The 22,337-nt window shown below is 34.8% G+C and overlaps 1 protein-coding gene across 1 annotated transcript; it reads left to right on the forward strand.

Annotated features, from left to right (window-relative positions):
• The first annotated feature begins 217 nt into the window (after positions 1-217).
• On the forward strand, positions 218-15,816 carry LOC130625426 (helicase ARIP4-like). The gene is made up of 22 exons (XM_057440519.1): positions 218-483; positions 3,249-3,831; positions 4,258-4,388; positions 4,559-4,704; positions 5,371-5,780; positions 6,068-6,211; positions 6,291-6,405; positions 6,735-6,897; positions 7,095-7,159; positions 7,674-7,842; positions 8,217-8,279; positions 8,373-8,603; positions 9,137-9,261; positions 11,582-11,676; positions 12,076-12,175; positions 12,582-12,677; positions 12,939-13,048; positions 13,211-13,287; positions 13,391-13,489; positions 13,653-13,734; positions 13,846-13,915; positions 14,011-15,816. The coding sequence occupies exons 1-22, from the start codon at positions 424-426 to the stop codon at positions 14,783-14,785; spliced, it is 3,909 nt and encodes a 1,302-aa protein (XP_057296502.1). The 5' UTR covers positions 218-423; the 3' UTR covers positions 14,786-15,816.
• Positions 15,817-22,337: the final 6,521 nt, after the last annotated feature.

Raw genomic sequence — 22,337 nt, forward strand, 5'->3', positions numbered from 1 at the left:
GATTTCCCTGTTTATGGATTTTTGGCAGTCCGTAAAATCGCGGTGGTGGTCCGTCACAAGGTTTCAGTCGGTAATGCTGCTTATCGTCGATGTATTCTTTTCTCTTCAACTCCATTAAGATGTTCCTCGCTTCTCGTTTGATGACTTCTGTAGGATCTTTCTTGAGAAGTTTGTAAGGCCCGTTGTTGATGTGTTCGTTGCACTTGTTGATGTAGTCAGGTGTATTCATGATAACCAGTGTTCTTCCCTTGTCTGCCGGTAGGATTATGATATCTTTGTCCTTCTTTAGATTCTTCAATGACAGTCTTTCAGATTTTTGCAAATTGTCCTTTGGTGTTTTTCTTTTCTGTAGCGTGAGGCTTACTTAAGCTCTTACAGAAAAGGGTGCTGGGGCAGGGGTTCAGATTATACACAAACTGTACGATGATAAAGGGAAATCGAAAGAGTACGAAAGAGAATACGGGAAAATTTGTCTGGCAAAGGGTATATATGTTTTTGTTTTGTGTTTTTGTTTTCCTTGATGAAGGAAAAGGCTACATTTGCTTGCTGCAATTTTTTATCAAGCAAAATCATTTTGTTCATCAAGATTTTATTAGCATGTTAGAATGTTTCTTTTACTACAGGAATTCCAAATTTAAGATTGCAATTTTAAGTTGTAGCTAGCTAGTTACCTACCTGGCTAAGAAGGGTCATTTAGCCATAACGTATTATTATTTTTACTGAAATTTCTATCAACGTTTTTCTTCAGCATATACCATTCCTTTCTCCCCACCCCATCCCCAATAGTTAGCTAAGTCATGTCTAGTCAGAGAAAACCACTAAAAACTGGGATCCTGTGCAGTCTTGGTCTTCGTCAAAGTGGCAGCTTCTTGATACCTTTGATAATCTTTCAGTCTTCTAGACTTTCGTCTTTGTCGGGGACGCAGGCGACTACTTCTGCTTCAAGTGCCCTGGAAGGTAAGACACAAGAAGCAGCAGAAAAATGTTTTGACATATCTATCAGATTGTTTGAATCACGCTATTCCTTTTTTGGGGTAGCCAGGAAGAGAGGGCTCATCAATAATGATTGTGTCCAATTAGTTAAAAACCATCTTAAGCATTCGTAGATTTTTCCACGTATGCCAATGCTTTTTATTTTTGTTAAGACAATGTTAAAGTCCACCCCATTGAAGGCTTTCTCAAAGTTGAGATACACTGTTTCAAGGTTGAAACGTTGAAAGAAAGTGTAAAATGTATGATCATGGTGAGCTAGCAGACAGGAACGTGCTTTTCTAAAACCATGTTGCTAGGAGTTGTACAGATCGTTCTTAGCCATGAATTCAACTAAGCTGTTCCTTAGAACTTTTTCAAAAGTTTTCATAATATGGGAAGTGAGGGCGATTGGCCTGTAGTTTGCAGGAGTGGAACGACTTCCATCTTTGTGCTGAGGAGTAATTATAGCGCTCTTGAGGATTTTTGGAATGTCACTGGTTTCAATACATTTTCTCCAAAACTTTGTGAGTGAAACAGAGAGGGATTTTTTGCATTGAAGGAGCAGGATCGAGGGAAAGTCGTCCGGACCTAAGGCTGATGTTGAAGATTGTTTGCTGATGGCATTAACTAGATCTTCTTCGCATATGTGCAGATTTTCAATCATTTTGTATTGTTGTTTTGGAGAGTGGAGAGGTTGACTAAAGACTGATGAATACTGATTCAGAGGAATGTTTGATATTGCTTTTGGATCATGGATCAGCTTGCCTGTCTCGATTTTGAGTGGACCAGTGCTTGTTTTTATTTTTGAGAACTTTTTGGCATATGCGGAAAAGTATTTAGCATTTTTTGTGATAGGATTTACTGCCTTTTCTTCTTGATAATTTCTAGAGTTGACGATTGAAGTGACATTTCAATTTTGATTAATTCTTCTTTGAATTTTTCCTTACGAGTTAAATACTGGACCCTGATGAGGAGTTTGTTGATTCCGTCTCTTCTGTGCAGCTCTTTCGCGTTGTATGGAAGATTTTTTCGATGATTTAGGCTTGTTTCGTGCTGGTCCTTTAGAATTGGGTAAGTGTTAGGAAAGAGCAAAATCCATCAAGCTTGGAGTAAAATTTTTTAAATAGATGTCTTCTTAATTTACTATTCTGTTTGGCAAATGTCACATGATACTTTTAACCCAATTATATATACAGGTCTGTATTTTTTAGGATAGTCATTATGATTTGAAAGAAAACATGCTGTTCTCGTGGGGCAAATTTTTCATAAAATCTTTCTAATTTAAGCCTGACATATAGCACTGTAAGTTCACAATCATAATGACATATTTTCACTCTAAGTATTAAGATATCAAAGTAGATAAAGAAGTGAGACAGGAAACAAAATTTATCTGTATCTACTAAGCTTTGATACAGTTTTCATTAATAGACTTTTTAATTTTTTCTCATTTGAACTATGGTCTTGAATTTTCCTAGTCCCTGATAGAGGGACTAGAAATGATTGAACGAAGCATGCGACAATCACATCTGTTCACACGTGACCGTCATGATTCATTTTGTGCATAACATTCCCTGGTTGTTTCCAATTAATTGCATGTTTTTCCTATTTACCTTTATTTCTCCTAGTTTCCACATCATTTGACCCTGTTTCCCTGGGGTTTTTTCCCTGTAGTTTGTAATAGTTTTACAGTACCCTTAACATTTTAACATAAATTTTTATTGGAAAAAAGAACTAAAAAAACTAAAAAGAAAAAAACTAAAAAACTAACAAATTTCTTAATTTTCAAAGATCACTTTAAATATTTATTTAAAACCCTGATCCTGTCTCCAAGATTGTTTCATTTTAAATATGATTTTTATTGTATGGAAATTGTTACATTATTTCTTATTTTAACATTGTTTCATAATTGTATCATAAAACGAAACGATTGAATTAAACGTTTTTGAAACGATTTGGAATAATTGAACAATTGTGATAGGATGTAGCGTATATAATGACGAAAAACGACCTTACGAAGGTTAAAATTATGTTGTGTGAAACGATCTACGTAAACATAACGAAAGGATTTTGAAACAATTTCTGTTTTATAATGACACGATTTCAAACCAATCCAAAAATAATGAAACGATTTCCATGTAATTTGAAACGATTTAATTAAAAAAATGTTCTTTTAAGATCTTTCTAAATACAAATGGCAAGTCATCTTAATTAAGAAATGAAACAATTTGAAATGATATTGGAGACAATCCCTAACTAACTTTTGTGTGTATCTCTAGAAAGCATTATTAACAAAGACTGAGTTTGGTAAATATAAAAACATGTTTGCACCACCTGTAAGTGAATCTTCAAGTGAAGGTGATGACAGAGATGAAACTACTGATGATGAAGTGGAAGATGAAGAAAATGACAATAACGAAAATGGACTAACTGTCACTAAGGTTTTAAAGACAAAAGAAACAAAAGGCAGTTCTTCTGGAAAGAAACGGAAGAACAAAAAAGCACATCTACGTAGAAACATTCGCAATGTTTTTGATGACACTAAGCTTGCTGAAAGAACCCAAAAGTTGAGAGATGAAGAGAATGAACGTAGAAGAAGACTTGGTATAGATATCATAACAAAAAGTGCCCCGGTTATTAAATCAGGGCAGGTTCTAAACGACCCCACATCACTGAAGAGGAAACCACCAGATGTTATCTGTCTGGATTCGGATAGTGATGATGGCAGCAAACCTCCCCCACTAAAGAAAAGTGAGAGTAATAAGGAGGTTGTAGTATTGAGTTCTGATAGCGATGAAGAGGATTTGGACAACTTTCGTGATGAGAAAAAAACACAATCAGATGAATACTACAGTGAATTAGGTATAAATTATATCTCTATTAAACCAGTTTGAAAAAACATTGTTTTTTAAAGATGTTTTAGGTACTTGAAGATTCTGATTTTAGGTGTGTCAAACCTTAACTGTTGACAGAATATTTTTTGTCCAGCGTATTCATCCATGCACATATTTTTTATAACTAGTTGTTTAGCTGTGGAAATTTCCAATGGGGGTTGTCTGTTGTAGATAGTTCCTGCATCCCTATTTTATGCATCCTTGCTGCCTGTTTACATGAAGTAATAAAATTTACTTTATAAATATAGGTGTATATATAATTATAATTGTGTTCCCAGTCACAAACCCTTTATGCTTTAAGTTGACTTACAGACAGCAACCCTGTAGGTATCTTCATAGCAGAAAATCTTGTATTGTAATAATAATGGACTGATGTTTCAAATGATACTTTTAGGCTTGCACACTAATGATTTGCTAAATATCCGAGATACAGAAGGCCGTGTTCTTATCAATGTGAATCACACAGATAAAGATAAAGATATATTTGTCCATGCAGCTATAGCTAACGCACTAAAACCACATCAGGTACTATTTTTAAGCTGTTGTTAGCCAATTTCAAGCAATGCACAGGCATACACCACTTTTATGTTACTCAGTCTGCAAAATGATATATAGTTATAGGGTTCACAAGCTTTTTTTCAAACTTAAGACAAAAGCATTATTCTACTTTATGCATGTTTCTCTTCTCTTTGTAGATTGGTGGTGTTCGTTTTCTTTATGATAATTTAATTGAAAGTATTTCTGGTTTCCAAGCAGTGGATGGTAACGGATGTATTTTGGCACATGCAATGGGGCTGGGAAAAACTATTCAAACTATAACTTTCATCGATATATTTTTAAGGTGATTTTTGTCTGGTTTTACTGGGTTTTTTTAAGATTTGTAGTGCAAGTGTGGGATGTTAAATATCAGATTTTCTTTTTAATTTTGTTATATCTCGAAAATTCTCTTGATTGCCAAGACGAATGTCGATTTTTTGATTCATGTCCGTAAGTTTACAACATGATGTTAATTAAGCTACTGCAACTTTTACAAAAGTTTTGCTCTAATTTTCTGTTGTCCGTGTATGGAACCAAGTGATCGCAAAAAATAAATAAATTGCTTACGTAAAACATAAGTTTGCTTGCACTAGGAAGTTTTTATTGACATCAAATAAGATGTGCATTGTACAGTGTTTGACAGTATTTTAAGTTTCTAAGAATGTGGTGTATTGCATACTGCTGTTTTTGCATTACCAGAACTGCACCAATTGTTTTTTTCAGTTAACCTGTGCAAATTATTTTTTTTAGTTATTAGTTTCAGGGATAACATGTATATAAATTTTTTGGTATGCTGCAAGTAGCAATCTAAGATCATTAAAAATGCACAACTGGAGTTTGTTTGTGCCTTTCTTTAACCTTTTGTAAGACAGCATGATACTATGTATACCAAAAAGCTTTCTATTATAGAGTAGTCTTCATATTGCATATTTCAAATCATGCGTAATTATTGTAACAAATTACTTTTTAGATATACATTTTCAAAGAAAGTGTTATGTGTTGTTCCTGTGAATACAATTCAAAACTGGCTCAATGAATTTAATCGATGGCTGCCTCCTGGTCCAAGCCAGCAAGTAGAAGTCAAAAAACAAGCTAAGCCAGAGGATGGTGACAAACTGACTGTAAAGGCATTATTGGACGAGGTTGTGGACTTCATTGAATATAGAATATGTAAAATGGCAGAAAAGGAAAAAAAAGAGCAAAGCATCACACAGAGGGAGAACAAAACTGAAGAAACAACTGAAACTTGCGAAATGTCAGATGAAACGATGAAAGATAACACAGATGTTGCTGCAGCTGAAGATGGGAAAAATTACAGAAGGTTTAATGTTTACCTTTGTGATGCACAGAAGTCTCCGATGGGTAGAGCAAAAGTGATAGGTTTGTTTATTCCCAAATATTTATTAATTGCTAAATTGACATTTTGCTGTAACCATTTTAAAACACATAGTCATAGTTTAATTTTTTGCCCCTATTGTATGTTACAACTATTTTTAATAAAGTTGAATATATTTTAATTAAAAGTCAAATTTAATTTACAATGTTAAGAATACATCTTTTTTTTGGCTGATTTTAATGCTGTGTGTGTCAGTGAAGTGACATCGTGCTTAACCTAAGGGGTACAGGAAATCATTGTATTGGTATGCATAATTTTATTGCCTTTATAGAGGAATGGGATCAAGTTGGAGGTGTGCTACTGATGGGTTATGAGATGTATCGATCAATCGCATTGTATTCAGGAAACAAGAAAAATAAGGGGAAGGGGAAAAGGGGAAATAGATATTTTGATGAGGATGGCGAAGTTTTTCCACGTGAGAATCTATTTACCTTGTACTTTGCACCCACAGGAGTAGTTGAGCTAGTTTTTATGGTTTCACTTCATGTTTTTAGGCTTAAAGAAAGCAATTTGCAAACCAGGTCCTGATTTAGTTGTTTGTGATGAAGGACATCGCATCAGGAATTATCAGTCTGGCATTTCACAGGCTTTGAAGAGCATTAGAACGAGGTAACAGTTCCAACTTGTTAATCTCGTGTTGTTTCAGAATTTTAAATTTTTTGTATTGCCCATATTGTTGGCCCCTTTTTCTTTTTCTTTTATTGATCAGCTTCCTGTGGTGAAATATAAAGGAATAGTATAGTGTATTTATGTGAGGGTCTCACTATTAAATTTTGATACTAAAGAAGATAACTGGTGTAAAATCAGTAATGACAAAGGGCCAGCTGGTGCTTAGAACAGATGTATGATGTATATGTAGATGAATTATTAAGAAAGAAATAAGTTGTTTTATGCTGTGGTAAAAAATTTATAGATTTGCCTGTATTTGTTTTAACTAGAAAACGTTTAGTTCTAACTGGGTACCCCTTACAAAATAATCTAATCGAATACTGGTGTATGGTTGATTTTGTTCGACCAAATTACCTTGGTTCTCGTCAGGAATTCGCAAACATGTTTGAACGACCTATCATGAATGGCCAATGTGTTGACAGCACTGATAAGGTACGCAAAAAAACACAGTATTTTTAGTCTTTTTGTAATAATTATGAAGTCCCTAATTGAGAGACCATCCCTGCCTCCATCTAGTACATATTCTTTAATAAATATTAAATATTTCTTTGGAAATCACATGATTAGTAAAGTAATGAACATAAACAGTTATGTCTAAAGAAATGACGCTTGTTTATTTTATGCATCAGGACAAGATGTTGATGCGTCAAAGAGCACACGTGCTATATAGTCTGTTAGAAGGCTTTGTACAACGGTGAGATTTTATCATTCAGCTGTTCTTATCAATTTTCTTATTGGTGATGAAAACATATTGTAGATAAATCACCGACTAGATAAAAAGCTGCACATGCCCATCTTTTGCAAGGTGTCTTCCAGACTTTAAACATCTTAAAAACAAAATATCCATCATGCCCTGGAGAAACCTTGACAATGTTGGAATTTGAACTTTTTGAACAGTTTTTGAACAGTTTTGTCTGTCTGTGAAATATTGCCATGTATTAAGATGTTATTTTTCCACCTTGTGTTTTAATAATTAAATTTCCATGGGTTCAAATGTTCAATGCTGCCAATTTTCGGGTATTTTTGACATTACGTTATTATGTAAGTTTTCTTTGTATTTGTGTGCTGCTAGACCTTGAAATATCGCAAAAAATCCCTTAACCTTTAAAGTGTTAAAATAGCAGACAACCTATTTTACGTATTTTAGATGTATTTTTTTATTTATAAAAATGCATGGTAAACTAAACATTTGTTGTTGTTTTTAACAGGCGTGGACACAACGTGTTTCAAAATATTCTGCCACCCAAAGAAGAGCACGTGTTGATGGTTCGATTGTCGCCCATTCAAATAGCCTTATATCGTCGCTTATGCGAGTTGACGAAAGAAGCGTACAACGATAGTTTGAATCCTATTAAAACATTTTGTCTATGTTGCAAGGTAATTTTCTAGCCAACATCACTTTTTCGCCGCTATTTGTTGGTGTGTCTTATGTGAATTGATTTCTTGTGTTCTCGACTTAGCTTTGTACTTATACTTTTTCAGCACGCCTGTGTGTGTACTTTCACTCAATTAAATCTGCGCAAAAAGATTCACAGGTCACGAAATCGTGCGAGAATTAAACGACCTATGACAGTTGTTTTATTATAATATGCTTTGTTTATGCTCCGGGTTTTTACAAAAAGTGCTTTATTTAAACGTCGATCTTTCGCATAGTCTTGTGCATATGGCAAAAATTGCTATCATATTTTGCAAATTCCAACGAGAAAAAAAAATTTAGGAACATATATTTCAAAATTCTCTTCTTGTTATAGATTTGGAACCATCCAGCTATACTTTACAACGCCGTCCGTGCAAATTTAGAAGGGAAGCCAGTGGTAGGTCTCTTTTCCTCTTCTTTAGTGGCATCTAAGTTTTAAAACAAGAATTTTTATTTTTATTTCAAAACGCCTCATCTGTTTGCTTCACAGGACATTATCAGCGATGAAGATGACATTACGCTAGACGAATCAACCAATAAAGTCAAACGAAAGAAAAAATCTTCCTCTACTCGCTCTTCTCCACAGATGATGACTCACTCACACTCTACCTCTCAACTCGTTCGCTCTTCATCTGTGGTGGAAAATTCGTACACGTCACAAATCGGGTTGGACCCGTTTAATAATGATGCAAGGGAGATTTTGACTGATATTTCACAGTGGGTACGTTGTGAAGTTACTGGTGAATGCTTAGAACAGCAACCATCGTATTTGTTAAAATAAACGTTCCTACACGCAAATTTACACGCAAATGCATATCAGTTATTTATTCGAGGACGACTCCCTCGAATAAATACCCGATATACATTTGCGTGTGATTATTATTATTATTCCGAATATTTATACAGGATATAGCCACTTCAGGGTTGGAAACACTGTTATATTAAGTATACAACGGTAATACCTACCCAATTCCCCTCACATGGCATGGGTTGACCCGTAGCTGTGGTAAAGACACTTGCTAAACATGCCCGCGCTGTGGACCGAACCACGGACGTTGTGATTGCGAAGCGAACTCCATAACCACAAGGCCACGCGCCATTAAATAATGATAAACTTATCCTTCGTATAGACACCTCCGTGACAGTAGTAAAAATTAAATGAACGACGGTCTTTATTTGAAGAAATGCGGGAAATAAATTTGTATGTTACATGCAACAAAATTTGAATTTTAAACTTACTGTTTATTCTTCAAGGCTGGTCCAATCTTTCAAGAGCATCCATTTAATCCGTCTGATATTGAGAACAGTGGCAAGTTTTTCGTGTTGAAAGAGTTGATTTATCAAAGTATTTCGTGCGGTGACAAAATGCTGATTTTCAGGTGAGAAAAAATTAAATTGGATACAATTACTGGCGAATATACTGTTCACCTGCGCACGCTGCCTTTAGAACTTCCTGTAAGCCATTTAGGTCAAAAGCTAACTTGTCCTTTCGGAGCACCTTAAATCTTTTGAATCAGCTAAGGGATCGTCTCAAAATGTTCGTATGTTTTTTTCGTATAATTATACGAACGCTACGAAGTACTTCGTTTCGTGAAACGAATGTCATACGAAGTGCTTCGTTTAAAATAAAAAATGTAAACGAAGTTTATACGAACTTTGTTAATATATGATACGAACTTAAACGAAGTTTTTTTTACCGTACAAAATGAAATGATACGAACTTTGAACAAAGTAAATTGCTATACGATCTTGAAACGAACTTCAAAAGTACCGGCGTGATTGCGCATAATAACGAAACCAGAAACAAAAGAATTAAACAATTTTTTTTAAAGACGAAAAGAAATAATACGCACTTTAAACGAAACCAGAAATAAAAAAAGTAAAATATACGAGGTTGACTTCTTTGAAAAGACTAGTAAAATTGCATATTCATAGGTTCAATCTACACGATCTACGGCGATCTTTTCGCTTTATACGATCCCGTTTTCATGATTTTTAAACGATCTACGGCGATCTTTTCGCTTTATACGATCCAGTTTTCATGATTTTTAAACGATCTACGGCGATCTTTTCGCTTTATACGATCCTGTTTTCATGATTTTTAAACGATCTACGGCGGTCTTTTCGCTTTATACGATCCTGTTTTCATGATTTTTAAACGATCTACGGCGATCTTTTCGCTTTATACGATCCTGTTTTCATGATTTTTAAACGATCTACGGCGGTCTTTTCGCTTTATACGATCCTGTTTTCATGATTTTTAAACGATCTACGGCGATCTTTTCGCTTTCTACGATCCCGTTTTCATGATTTTTAAACGATCTACGGCGATCTTTTCGTTTTCTACGATCCCGTTTTCATGATTTTTAACGATTTACGGCGATCTTTTCGTTTTCTACGATCCCGTTTTCATGATTTTTAACGATTTACGGCGATTTTTTCGTTTTCTACGATCCCATTTTCATGATTTTTAAACGATCTACGGCGATTTTTTCGTTTTCTACGATCCCGTTTTCATGATTTTTAAACGATCTACGGCGTTCTTTTCGCTTTCTACGATCCCGTTTTCATGATTTTTTAAACGATCTACGGCGATCTTTTCGCTTTCTACGATCCCGTTTTCATGATTTTTAACGATTTACGGCGATTCTTTCGCTTTCTATGATTCCGTTTTCATGAATTTTAAACGTTCCACAGTGATCTTTTCGCTTTCTACGATCCTGTTTTCATGAGTTTTAAACGATCTACAGAAATGTTTTTGCTTTCTACGATGCCGTGGAGACGATCCTTAAAGACCTTAGATAATAAATCCAATTAGAATAAACGAAGTTCGTATAACGAAACGAACTTTATAATTGTTGAAAAAATTTCAATATAAAACTATAGATAATAGTCCAATTATAATAAACGAACTTCGTAGAAGCAAATTTTTATACGAACTTCTTTAAAAATGATACGAACTACATACGAACTTTATTTTAAATGATACGAACTTTATACGAACTTGTAATTTTGATGATACGAAAAAGTTCGTATTAAAAATAAAATGATACGAAAGATTTAATAAATCGATACGAAGTTTTTTATACGAATTATACGAACTACGTACGAACATTATGAGACGATCCCTAATAAAATCTTTGCGAAAGTTTGTAAAATAAAGCTCGGTTCCCACTGTGGTTTAAGTGTGTTTAAGTATGTTTTAAATAAGATTTTAAAGTTAAAGCATAATGTGAACTACAAAGAGAGAAACGCTACATGTTTTTGCTTTTAAAACACAGTGGGAATGCTCAGGTTTTATTTTTAATTTTTAAAGCACATTTAAAACCTTTTAGGTTTTATATTTAAACCCAAGTTAAACCACAGTGGGAACCAAGCTTAATAGAAGACCGAAATTAAACTAACAAAAACGTCCCTTTCTCTCTATGTTATAGTTGAACAAGTTATTACTGCATCACCATATACTGAATATGTTGTATGGGTTGTGCATCCCCTTTAAACAAAATAAATGAATAATTTTTTTATGCAATTTCTGAGTACATGTATAATTTTGATATATTTTTTTTCTTATTATTTTCAAAAAATTCCCGATTTTGTTTTTCTTCATTTTTGGTGTCTTTTTAACATCTTTGTCAACTCATTTGCATAGATTCTCTCGCGTTGTCATTACATTTTCTTTAGTGCAACATTTTATTTTAGTCAGAGCCTTCTTACGTTGAACACGATTGAAGAGATGTTGCAAGTCATGCCACTGACTGCTGACCGATGTTGGAAGAAAGGACGAGATTACTTTCGTATGTTTTTTTTATTATTCATTTGAAGTCTGATGATTTTTCTTACAACGTGAGGTAAAGCGTTCTTGAAAAAAATGTTAGGTGAATAAATAAAATATTTAAAGTAGTAATAAAAAAAAATTAAACATTTTTTTTAATTTTTTTTTTCTTTTTTTTTTTTTTTATTCACCCAACAAAGAAAATTTTTTGTGCAACTATATGCAACGACCTTGAACGGGAGAACGGCGACTTTGTCTTGGCGGGTAGCCCTAATCTGCATAGAAAAATAATAGTATTTTCTGTTTCGTAGATGGTCCCGTACTTGTGTCGTAAGGTCGCTATTTCCGCATAAGCAACCGTCTGCGACATAATATAATCTGCCTGTCTGTACCTTCTTACTTACCCTCTTTGTTTGGTTAGGATTGGATGGAAGCACAGGCAGCCTGGAACGAGAAAAACTGATTAATTTGTTTAACGACAAAAAGAATGTTGAAGTGAAACTGTTTTTGCTTTCCACCAGGTTTGTGTCATTGTTTTTCTTCCTTACAGATATTTGGCTTCGCGTTACTTTACATTTGTGCTAAGCCGTCGTGTGTCGTGTTTATACACGCCTGAATCGAAGTAAGCAGCCGTATTTTATGCTGATCATAGCACTTGCTTCACTTTAATTCTCTATTTCGCTTTATGAGATTTTTAAAACAGACTGAAGTAAATTTAAACCGATGTGGTTTTTACTTTGTGTGTATCACACGAACAGCCTAAAAACTTCTCAGTGGATACCGAAGTAATTACACACCAAACTTTGGACTAAGTATAGCCCTTATGTAAGCGCCGCATTGACACAGCAAGATAATATAATCACGTTCTCTAAGAAGTTTTATTTCTACATATATAAATGTTCTTAGTCATTTTATATTTTATTGCAGGGCTGGTTGTTTGGGTATCAACCTAGTATCCGCAAATCGAGTTGTTGTCTTCGATGTATCATGGAATCCATGCCACGATGCTCAGGCCGTCTGCCGGTAATTTCCTTTTATGACACCTTTATAATAATAGCCGTCGTCTGTCTGTCCGTGCGTCTATTTGTCTTTTTGTTACTGAAACACGAAATGCGATATATAAAGGACGGGCTATTTCGTGGATTTTTTCACGGGTTAACATCTAGTACGGAAGAATACGCGTACATATCTGAAGACTTCACGCCATTATGAATTCGTGTAACACGCCTTGAACTTAAGTATTACTTTGTGTCTTATAACTTTTGTAATGTCTTCATTTTCTAGCATATATCGGTATGGTCAGACGAAACGATGTTATATCTACAGACTCGTCTCTTCAAACACAATGGAGAAAAAGATATACTATCGACAGATCTCAAAACAGGGAATCTCAGGTTCGTTGATCCTCATGCTTGTTCACTTCATTTGCGATATCGTTTTTTATTAAGAATGTTAAAGAAAAAAAGACAAAAATGTGTCTTTTAAGATCTTAATATTTTCTCACCTCTATCATGTTTGTCGCAGCACTTCTACAAAGTAATGTTTTTAATTTTTAGATCGCGTTGTAGACGAGCTAAGCTTAACTGAAAATTTCTGCAAAAGCGATATACAATCATTAATCGTCGAGGATTGGGTGAGACAAATAAATTTAACGAAAGTGTTATCCAATCGGCGTTTGCGTATGAAGTCACTAGCCAATCAAATTGTAGCATTTAAAATAAGTGATATGTCTTTAGGTGGACGAGCCTGTGATCGATTTTTCTAACATCTATGCTCAGTTTGAAGATTCCGTACTATCGAACGTGATGCGTAATTGCGGAGGCTGGATAACCAAGGTAATCCCTTCTCGATTGACCAACCATCGTGTTTTTTTCTTATAGTTCTCGCTTTGTATATTAGCATATGAAGAATCCAAACCTTTATTGGGATAAGACAGGTTGACTTTTGTACTGTTTCTCATCATATCAAACCACTGACTGTTTCGCATTGTTTTTATAGACACCTTTTAAACACGAATCTTTGTTGATCGAAGAACAATCGCGAAAATTAAACTGTGTGGAGAAGAGAGCTGCCAAAAGAGGTTTCTCTTTTTTATGTTTAAAACTAGTTTTTTATGTATTTATTTATTTATTGACCTAGAGGTCTTCATTAATTTTAACGACGCCGTAACCGTAGCAACTACTATTTTTAGCGTATGAACAGGAACGCATGATGGCGCAGGGTTCACACGTCCCGTATAGAAGTTATCCTCTACAACAGAAGTGAGTATATGCAGATATATTACGACACAATATAAATCGTTTAGTAATAAGCAGTGTTCCAACAGTAACGAGACGACTTTAAAAATATCTTTTAGTTTCCCTCGAAATACTCCTGTTGTTCCAGTTCGACCATTCCTATGGCGCCCACCGACTCAGTCGACGTCGTGGCCTAACTTACAAAGCAATTTGTTGCCGGTGGCCAATAATATTACTGTACCTTATTCTACCGCCACAGCGCGTGCACCATCTTCTGAAGAAATATTACGTCTGCTCCAACGTCCTGGCTATCCTGCTAGTTCAGCGTATCTGGATAACATGGATACCGATTTACAACCAACGACGAGGACAACGACGCCGGAATCAAGTGTTTTAACGTCTTTGTTGACGTCAGCCCGAAATGCTCTTTCTGGACCGAGAATAAACACGCCGAATATTACCACTGCCCGTTTTGATAGAAACCCATTGTTAAATATCAACCAATCAAATTCAGTAGTTTCTGATCGAGCTAGCATATTAAACAATGTAATTTCCTATGCTATGACGACCCGTGTTAACGATAATGCGGTAACGGATTCCTACACAAGTAATAGTCGGGCGACATCTGGCAATACACCGCCTGTTGGCGTAAATAATAGTGTCGTACCAGTTACCTCGTTAAGTACTGGTGCAAATCACTCGTCAAATCAGAACGTAAAAACTCCTACTACGACGGAACATTCCTATTATGGCCAACTTGACCCGTCAACGTATTTTAATGATTTGCTATTAGATCAAGATGCGTCCGCTCAAAACTTGCAACAACTTATTGACTCGTTTAATACGCATCAAGAAGGTAACAGTAGTATTCTAGTGTTGGATGACGAAGACTGAATGTTATGTGTTCTTAGGGATAGTAAATATCACATAGTCTCCATAACTCGAACTTCCACGTGACCAAAGGAGATAATTCAAATCAACGAATGTTCGAGGTGAACGAAGTTCTCCTTTACTCTGATCTTATTTATGTAATTTTATGTAAAATGGTTTTAAAATATCTGAGCTGTCGGAAATAATGTAATGTTTTGTAAAGACTATTAGGAAAGGCGTGCAGAAAAAGCTTAAGAAATGATGTACGGTAGAAAAGAATGCGCAATTGGTGGTTGCCATTTTGCCTCATGTTCGATTTTTCTGTAAATTTGAAATAAAATTCACTTTTGACAATATGAAAGCAAAACATAACTATATGGTCGTATTTTTAAACTGTCATAGACAGGCCTTTGTGTGTGTGTGTGTCTGTAATGCGTTCAAGAAGCCTTACTTAGTTTCTTTGGAGATTTGTCAGGCTAATTATTTTATCTATTTTGAACTTAACGTGTTTTCCGAACCCTCGCGAGTTTAAGAGAAAGAGAATAAACCACACTTCCACGACTTCGAACACTTTGACACGATGCTAAAGGGTCAATTAAATTGTTAAAGATTTTTCCTAAATTTGCACAATGCGAGACTCTAAACCGCAATAATTCATGTCATAAAATCAAACGTTGAACGTCACAATATATTTGTCGTCTAAATTTGTACTTTTTTATTTTTATTCTTTTTATATGTAAAACTTTTAAACAATACCAAATACTTCTCTTTTGCATTATTCCCCAGTCTTTAAAATGCATTTTCAATACGTTGTACAAAATCGCCTCGATTCGCATTAATTTATAATGCATTTTTGCATAATTTTTTTACGCTTTTTTAGCCTCGATTGTTCATTTTTTTTCTATTGGAAAATTAGAGAATATATGATTAGTTTTATTGTTTTACGAATGTGGTTATATGCTGATTATTTTAAGTGCTAGAAGAAATAGATCATGTTCAAGTTATTTTATTGTAAAAACATACAGCACATTAATGAAATAAAGATCAGAATTGTTTGTTTTAGTATTTACCACCTGCCAATGTCAGAAAAGATACGAGGTGCTCTGGGAAAAAGGTTTATATTCCACACTCGGATTGTTTTTGTCTTATAATCTATGAAGGAATTCGTACTTTGTTTTTGCCAAAATCTCAAGCTCAATTTGCGTTTTAGATTAAGTTCCTATAAAAAACCGTGTTCGCCAAAGTTAAAGGTCTGTGTTATCTTAAGTCTTAGGAAAAGATTGTTGACTTCGCAAAATTAGATTCCACAAATTGCACTTTTTTCGAACTATAAATTCCTTGAAACATTTTTTTTCTTTTTTTATTTACATATTTGATTTTAATGTAATGTGATATAATGTCAGACATACATAGCGTACTTTGAGCCACCATAGTGGTATAGCCACTCACTTTGAGAGGTAAAATCTCATTGTAAAATAAAATAAATCAGGATGGTCGTTGGAAAAAGGAGGTGGCTATGTGGTAATTTGCAGAATAGATTTTACTGAAAAATCAACTCCATGTAGTACCCAATACACGTGAAAAAACTACTTGTACCATTGGACAGAACTGGAGGGGAGATTAAAATAATTGTATTTATTTTGCACCAAATTTACTCATGCACTATAAAGGTAAAGTGTCAAATTTTACATTTTTTTGCTGATGATAGCATTTTTGTGTTTATAAAAAATAAATGCAGTCATTTTCGAGAGGAAAAATTGTCTTAAAACATGATAGTTTAAAATACGCTAAAATAACTAAAAAACGATTAGGCGTTTAAGGTACACCGATGTACCTTCCTTTGTGTCGTTTCTCCATACTGAGTATTTCTGACTTCTTGAGAAGTGGACAAATGCGAATTAGATGCGTCGGGAGATACAAACCTTCTCAGTTCCAGCTCTCATAAAGTGGGTTTCACGCGATCCTACAACCCAATTTATGTCCATCCTACGATCGAAGTAGGTAGGGCTAGAGGCGGACTATTTTGCTAAATACTAACTCAGTATTTAGGAAAAGAAACCGGCCAAGGCTGGGAACAACCTTTCTTAAAGAGAAGTTAAGGAACAGAGAAACAAAAAATATATATAAAATATATAATAGTCGATAAATCCCGTGGAAAAATCCACTTAGAACAATAAAAATGAACCGTTATTTCAATTTTGATGACGTCAGCTAGGATCTGTCAAGAGATAAAATGTTTTTTCTTGGAAATTTGTTGACGTGTTACCTCTATGGTGTAGAGCTTGAATAGCTGATTTGGATAATGTATAGGATCATTTGTTTTGGACAAACACCTAAGGAGATATATGGGCTTAAAAATTTTGCTGACGTCAGTAAAAACTAACAAATATGCAAAAAAATTATTTTAAGAAATTTGTATATTTTCTGATGACGTCATCAACCTGTCCCTTCCGAAACGGATTGGGGGACACAGGTTTGGGAAACTTACCCAAATTGGTCCTAGGTGGTCCCTAGTTACCTACGCGGTGAAAAATTGACGTCACCACTTCGTTTCTAAGTTATTTGGCCTGAAAGTTTTAAGTGCACTGTAATGGCTTCATTAATTTAATATCCTTTCCTTTGACGTCAACATTATGTTAACATCAAAGTTTGGTACTTTACAGAACAAATTTATAGGTGATGTTTTAAAGACTTTATCAAAGACAGTAGTGAATATATTAATCCACTTTGCAAAAGTGACAGACAGACACACGGAACTGGCGTATTATTACAGAGTCTTTATTACCCTACAATTAGTAAATAGTTACATTTTCCACTGGGGACGTGTTACTTCCCCTCTCTTCCAATAATATAAAGACGAAGTCCCTAAACCGAACAGAAGCTGTAAAAGAATCACAAGAGATTTATCGTTAGCGAATCTCCCTGCCAGAGCAGACCCTATTGTGCTACCAAATAGAATGAAAACTTCTAGAATGCTTTGCGCTGTCCCAGCTAACTCATCCTCCACTACCACGCCAACTTGCGATACAAGTAAAACTCGTACACAAGGTCCAACAACAATGATAACATACAGATAACTAACCACAAGTAGGTCAGAAAACACACTTTGTTTGCTGATGCATTGCAGGGCTTGTAGCATGAGTAGTCCTATTGTGCTAACCAGTACCATGTTGGTTTCTGTTGTCAAGTGAACAATTTTATTTACAATGTACGTGTAACAAGGTGCACCAATACTGCCTACCAGCACTACCATGCCGATATAACGTGGAGTGAAATGGAAATACGAATGCAACGTCATCGGAAGATACACTGTGTAAACAATGATCGCGTTATATAAATACGTCGTGTGTAACTTCAAAATGATGAAGTGTTTGTTTTTTAAGAGGTATAATAGATTAGGTAGCACTATCTTCCGTATGGCGTTTTTTTCGGGCTGAGAAGTCTTTGTAATGAGCACAGTATCCTCCTCTTCCTCTTCGTTGTCACTGTGACGTTTTTTGTGTACAAAGGTGACAGTTCGTGGTCTCAACTCGTCCTCCGGCATAACAAACCAGCAGATACATAGAGCCGCTATATTGGATAGCAAGACGATCATAATAGCAACATTACCTGTCCAGATTCTCCAAGATCCGATGTTAAAGTTTATGTGCGGTAGGATAAAAATGATTGACATTAATCCGAAAAAAGAACTTGATTTTCCTATTCCATAAATTAACAGGAGACAATTAAAGGACCGTTTCTCGTTTTTATAAGACAACAAGTCTGTGTTCTTCATTACTATATGACCCAGGCTAAATCCGAAGAAACCTTTTCCGATTAAAATGCTGTAATCGTTCGGTATAAGACATATGAACAAACCTATCACACCCATACTTAAAATTACCAACAACGTTCGTTTGGCGTGCTTGTACACATCAAAGATTAAACCAACCGCAATAACGCTGATGCATGCAGTAGCAGAGTAGACAGAAACCAGGTAACCTTGGTAGGAGTTGGTTTTCGTAACATCGTTCTGCAAAATATGTAGCACGTAGAAAAATTCCGTTGGCGTAAACATTGAAAACGACAGTCCTTGAAAAATCGCGAATGTGCAGTACGTGAGGACTTTCTTTGAGAATGTATCCATTTTGCTTCTGTTACGTAAAATACTAAAATACTAAAACATAACAATAATAATTTATTGTGTCATGAGTTTAATGTTAGCATAGCGAGCAAAATGAAGTTCTTCACTGCATACACTGTCTTAAAACCAACTCTTTATTAGATACATGTAAAAGCTCTGATACTATATCACGATATAAACATTATGTCTCAAAGTTGTTATCACATACTGACATACTTTTTAATTGCCAACATTTTGTTGAACACCTTGTCTTTTAAACACTCCTTTCTGATGGAGTTAATTTTTATAATAGATGTTATTACTGTGCCTTGGAGATTTATTGTTGTAATGAGTACATGTGTAGTAGCAATGTATTTTTATGAAAAAAACAACAGAATGCTGGGTCATTAAATGTGTTTATCAAAGAGAACTTAGTGCAAAATATAACAACAAATGTAGGTCAGGTAATTTTCTGAAGTTTTTTAAAAAGACCCTACTTGAGGTATTTAACATTAGCTTAAACGCCCAGGGCGTTTACTCAACTCTTTATCATAGCTAACAATCTCTAACGAACTAAAACTTATCTTTTTAAAAGTTTATGAAAGCTCAACTAGAACACTTCTTCCTATACGCAAAAATACTTTTTTCTTTTCATACAATTTTGTTCTTATCGCTACTTTTGTATAAATAAAGACATAAAACCCTGGCAACTTAGCAGAATATTTACGCCACCTTGTCCCTAGGACTCTTCTACGCATACAACAGTCTAATCGTCTAATCAGAACCATCATTAGAATAGCCCTGGAAAAGAAGTGGACTTACCTAATTGATTTAATTAAAAACGTGAAACGTACTATTACATTATTGCATAAAGAGGATAGAGAGAAAGCGTAATGATTTAACCAACCTCATCACCAGTGCTCTGTGGGGAGGTATCCAATATCTAAAAGAGAAAAGTTTTTCCTCGAAGTGGGTTTGGATGAATGCTTCCTTATGAGATTAGAAAATGAGATAATACAATTATGCTTTCTCTCAAAACACACATTCCTCTTTGTTTATATCCTAAGTTTTGTGACTATTAAACTTCGTATCGATATTGTACTCTTGGGAGTCATGTCACTCTGTTCTGTGTGCCATGGCGGTGACTATCAGCATACAGCAAACCAACTCTTACTGACCAATATCTCAACTACACATCTAACCAAATGTCCTGCAAAGAAAAATTACTGTCTTCATTACTGGACAAGACAGTCAATGTAGTCAGTGGAAAAAATGACCGAAAGAAACAGTTCACTCATATAAACAACACCTTACTTGCAAACGGGTACTTGAGATAAACCATTAAAAAGGTTAAACTGAAAACCAGGTGCAGAACTAATAGAAACGATGAGGTTGAGGATGCAGAAGACATTAAGTGTGTATGTTATATATATACCAGAGACAAGAAATTATGCTCGTTGGGTGTTTAAAAATTACAAAAGAAAGTCACTTTTATTATAACTCAACCTCGATCCCAGGGCTTTTTTTCTTTCTTTTTTCGATATAAGGGTCAGCGAGAACTGAGAAAAAAAGCTCTGGGATCGAGGAGGGTAATTATAACTTATAATTTATAAAAATTCTTTTTTTCGGTTAATTTGGATAACTATATGTTGTTAGTATGTTATACTGTGAAAAAAAAGATAAAAGTGTCTCTCTGGATAGTGTTTTTTTGTCCTTAACATTGTCACGTGGCCTAAATGGACTTTGTACTCGTACCAGTTTTCTGAATATGAAATGGGACGACTTTTGTTGGGTTTTATGGAGGTTTTAAATTTCGAAACAACAAAGGTAAGAAATAAATATCTGTAGCTGACGTAATTTGGTCATTTCAGGACTCTAAGACACTAAGCAGTTAAATTGAACTGGTTGAAAACTCATTCGTTTAGAAGTCCTAAGATTTAAAAAATTAGATGCGAAGATTCTAAAAAAGTAAGATTTCAGACAGATTCACGTTTTTTCACAACCTCGTTCCCAGGGCGACGGACTCGATGAATCAGACTTTTTGACAGAATTTTAACTTTGTCACAGAAAAAGATTATTTGTGCTATACAATGCGTGTAAGCTTAAAGAAAACCAACACCACGCCGAGAAAATTCATTAATCCCACAAATTACAAGAAGAAAAACACATCCAACTGTGTCATGCCTACTTATTAGCTTTTTTTTCAAGTGATCGCCTCAAAACGCAAAGACCAGCAATCTAAAAACTGGTTCCCCAACTTCATCATATAAAGCAACCTCATTCCCGGGAGTTCCTGTCTCTTTGACGTAGTAACCGCTAGTGACTTTGGCATCAGGCAATCATCCCTGAGAGGATGAGGAAAAAAAGTGCGTAAAAAAGAGAAAGTAACCGGGCCTGCAGTACCCTGTGGCAGCAGGTTTAACCGTGACTTGAACAGGGGCACAACAAAAAGATGGCGGATAAATCAGTGACGCATGGGTTTTCTGTGGTCATGATGTCTTCTCAAAGTTTTATTTCTTTGCACACCAGATGCATTAAATTAACATTTAAGTGTTGGAGAAAAATTTATCAGTAATATTTCTAACTGACTAGACAATTGCTAGTTATACATGTTTAGTTTTGATAAGGAAATTTACAATAATAGCATTAATAGCAACAAAAATAGCTACACTCACCTTTTTTTGCATGCAGCACTTAGATTTTACACTGCAAGCAACTTCTCAGTTTCTTACTTTACAACTTTAAAAGGAAGAAATTTTAATATATCACTAGCAGGTGATTTTATCATACATGAAATCTTTGTTTTCTAAAATTTAAATCTGACATTTATGTAAGGCCAAGTTCGGGTGATTATTCAAATTAAATTGAGGGTTGTCCTCCAAAACTGCCTGCACTTTTCCAAAATCGCCTGGAGCATTATTGCTGCAATGCAATTTCTTGTAACATACCATGTAGATGATAGTTGGAAGAAGGCGTTTTTTCAAAACATTGAAAACACCCATACTTTTTACAGCATTTGGGCAAAGTTAATTTTTTGCTGCAAAATCTAGATAGCTAGATAAGCATCAATTCCAGACAGATTTTTATTGTGGTTGCCTCTCGTTAGCTAATTATTCTCCCATTTCCACATTTTTTTCATTCTTTCACCTACAAACTATAGCTATGTTTGTTTTCACCCAGGGAAATTTAAAAATGGCGGATGTAGCACAAATGTGATTCGTCAATTAAGCAAAATGTCTATCATCACTACTTTAACAAAGCTAAGCTGAATCACCGAATATACTTTATTTCTGATACTTCTGGGGCTTGTTTAATCAAAGCTTCTTTTGTGAAAGTTTGACCATGAAACATCTGTGTTTTCCCTCAGCCAAAAGTGATATAACATTCTAGCCAGTATTTTTTTTCAGACGTAAAATAATGGAAATAATAGACAGGGTATATCCCTTGATATTTGCGAGCCATGTAAATATGAAC

Source organism: Hydractinia symbiolongicarpus, chromosome 14 (assembly GCF_029227915.1).
Source record: "Hydractinia symbiolongicarpus strain clone_291-10 chromosome 14, HSymV2.1, whole genome shotgun sequence".
Classification (NCBI taxonomy): domain Eukaryota; kingdom Metazoa; phylum Cnidaria; class Hydrozoa; order Anthoathecata; family Hydractiniidae; genus Hydractinia; species Hydractinia symbiolongicarpus.

Excerpts from the sequence above, each read along its gene's own strand:
- LOC130625426 (XM_057440519.1), top strand. The coding sequence starts at position 424 with ATGATAAAGGGAAATCGAAAGAGTACGAAAGAGAATACGGGAAAATTT. Across the intron at positions 8,604-9,136 it reads TGACTGATATTTCACAGTGG|GCTGGTCCAATCTTTCAAGA; the intron begins GTACGTTGTGAA and ends TTATTCTTCAAG. Across the intron at positions 11,677-12,075 it reads GAAAGGACGAGATTACTTTC|GATTGGATGGAAGCACAGGC; the intron begins GTATGTTTTTTT and ends TTGTTTGGTTAG.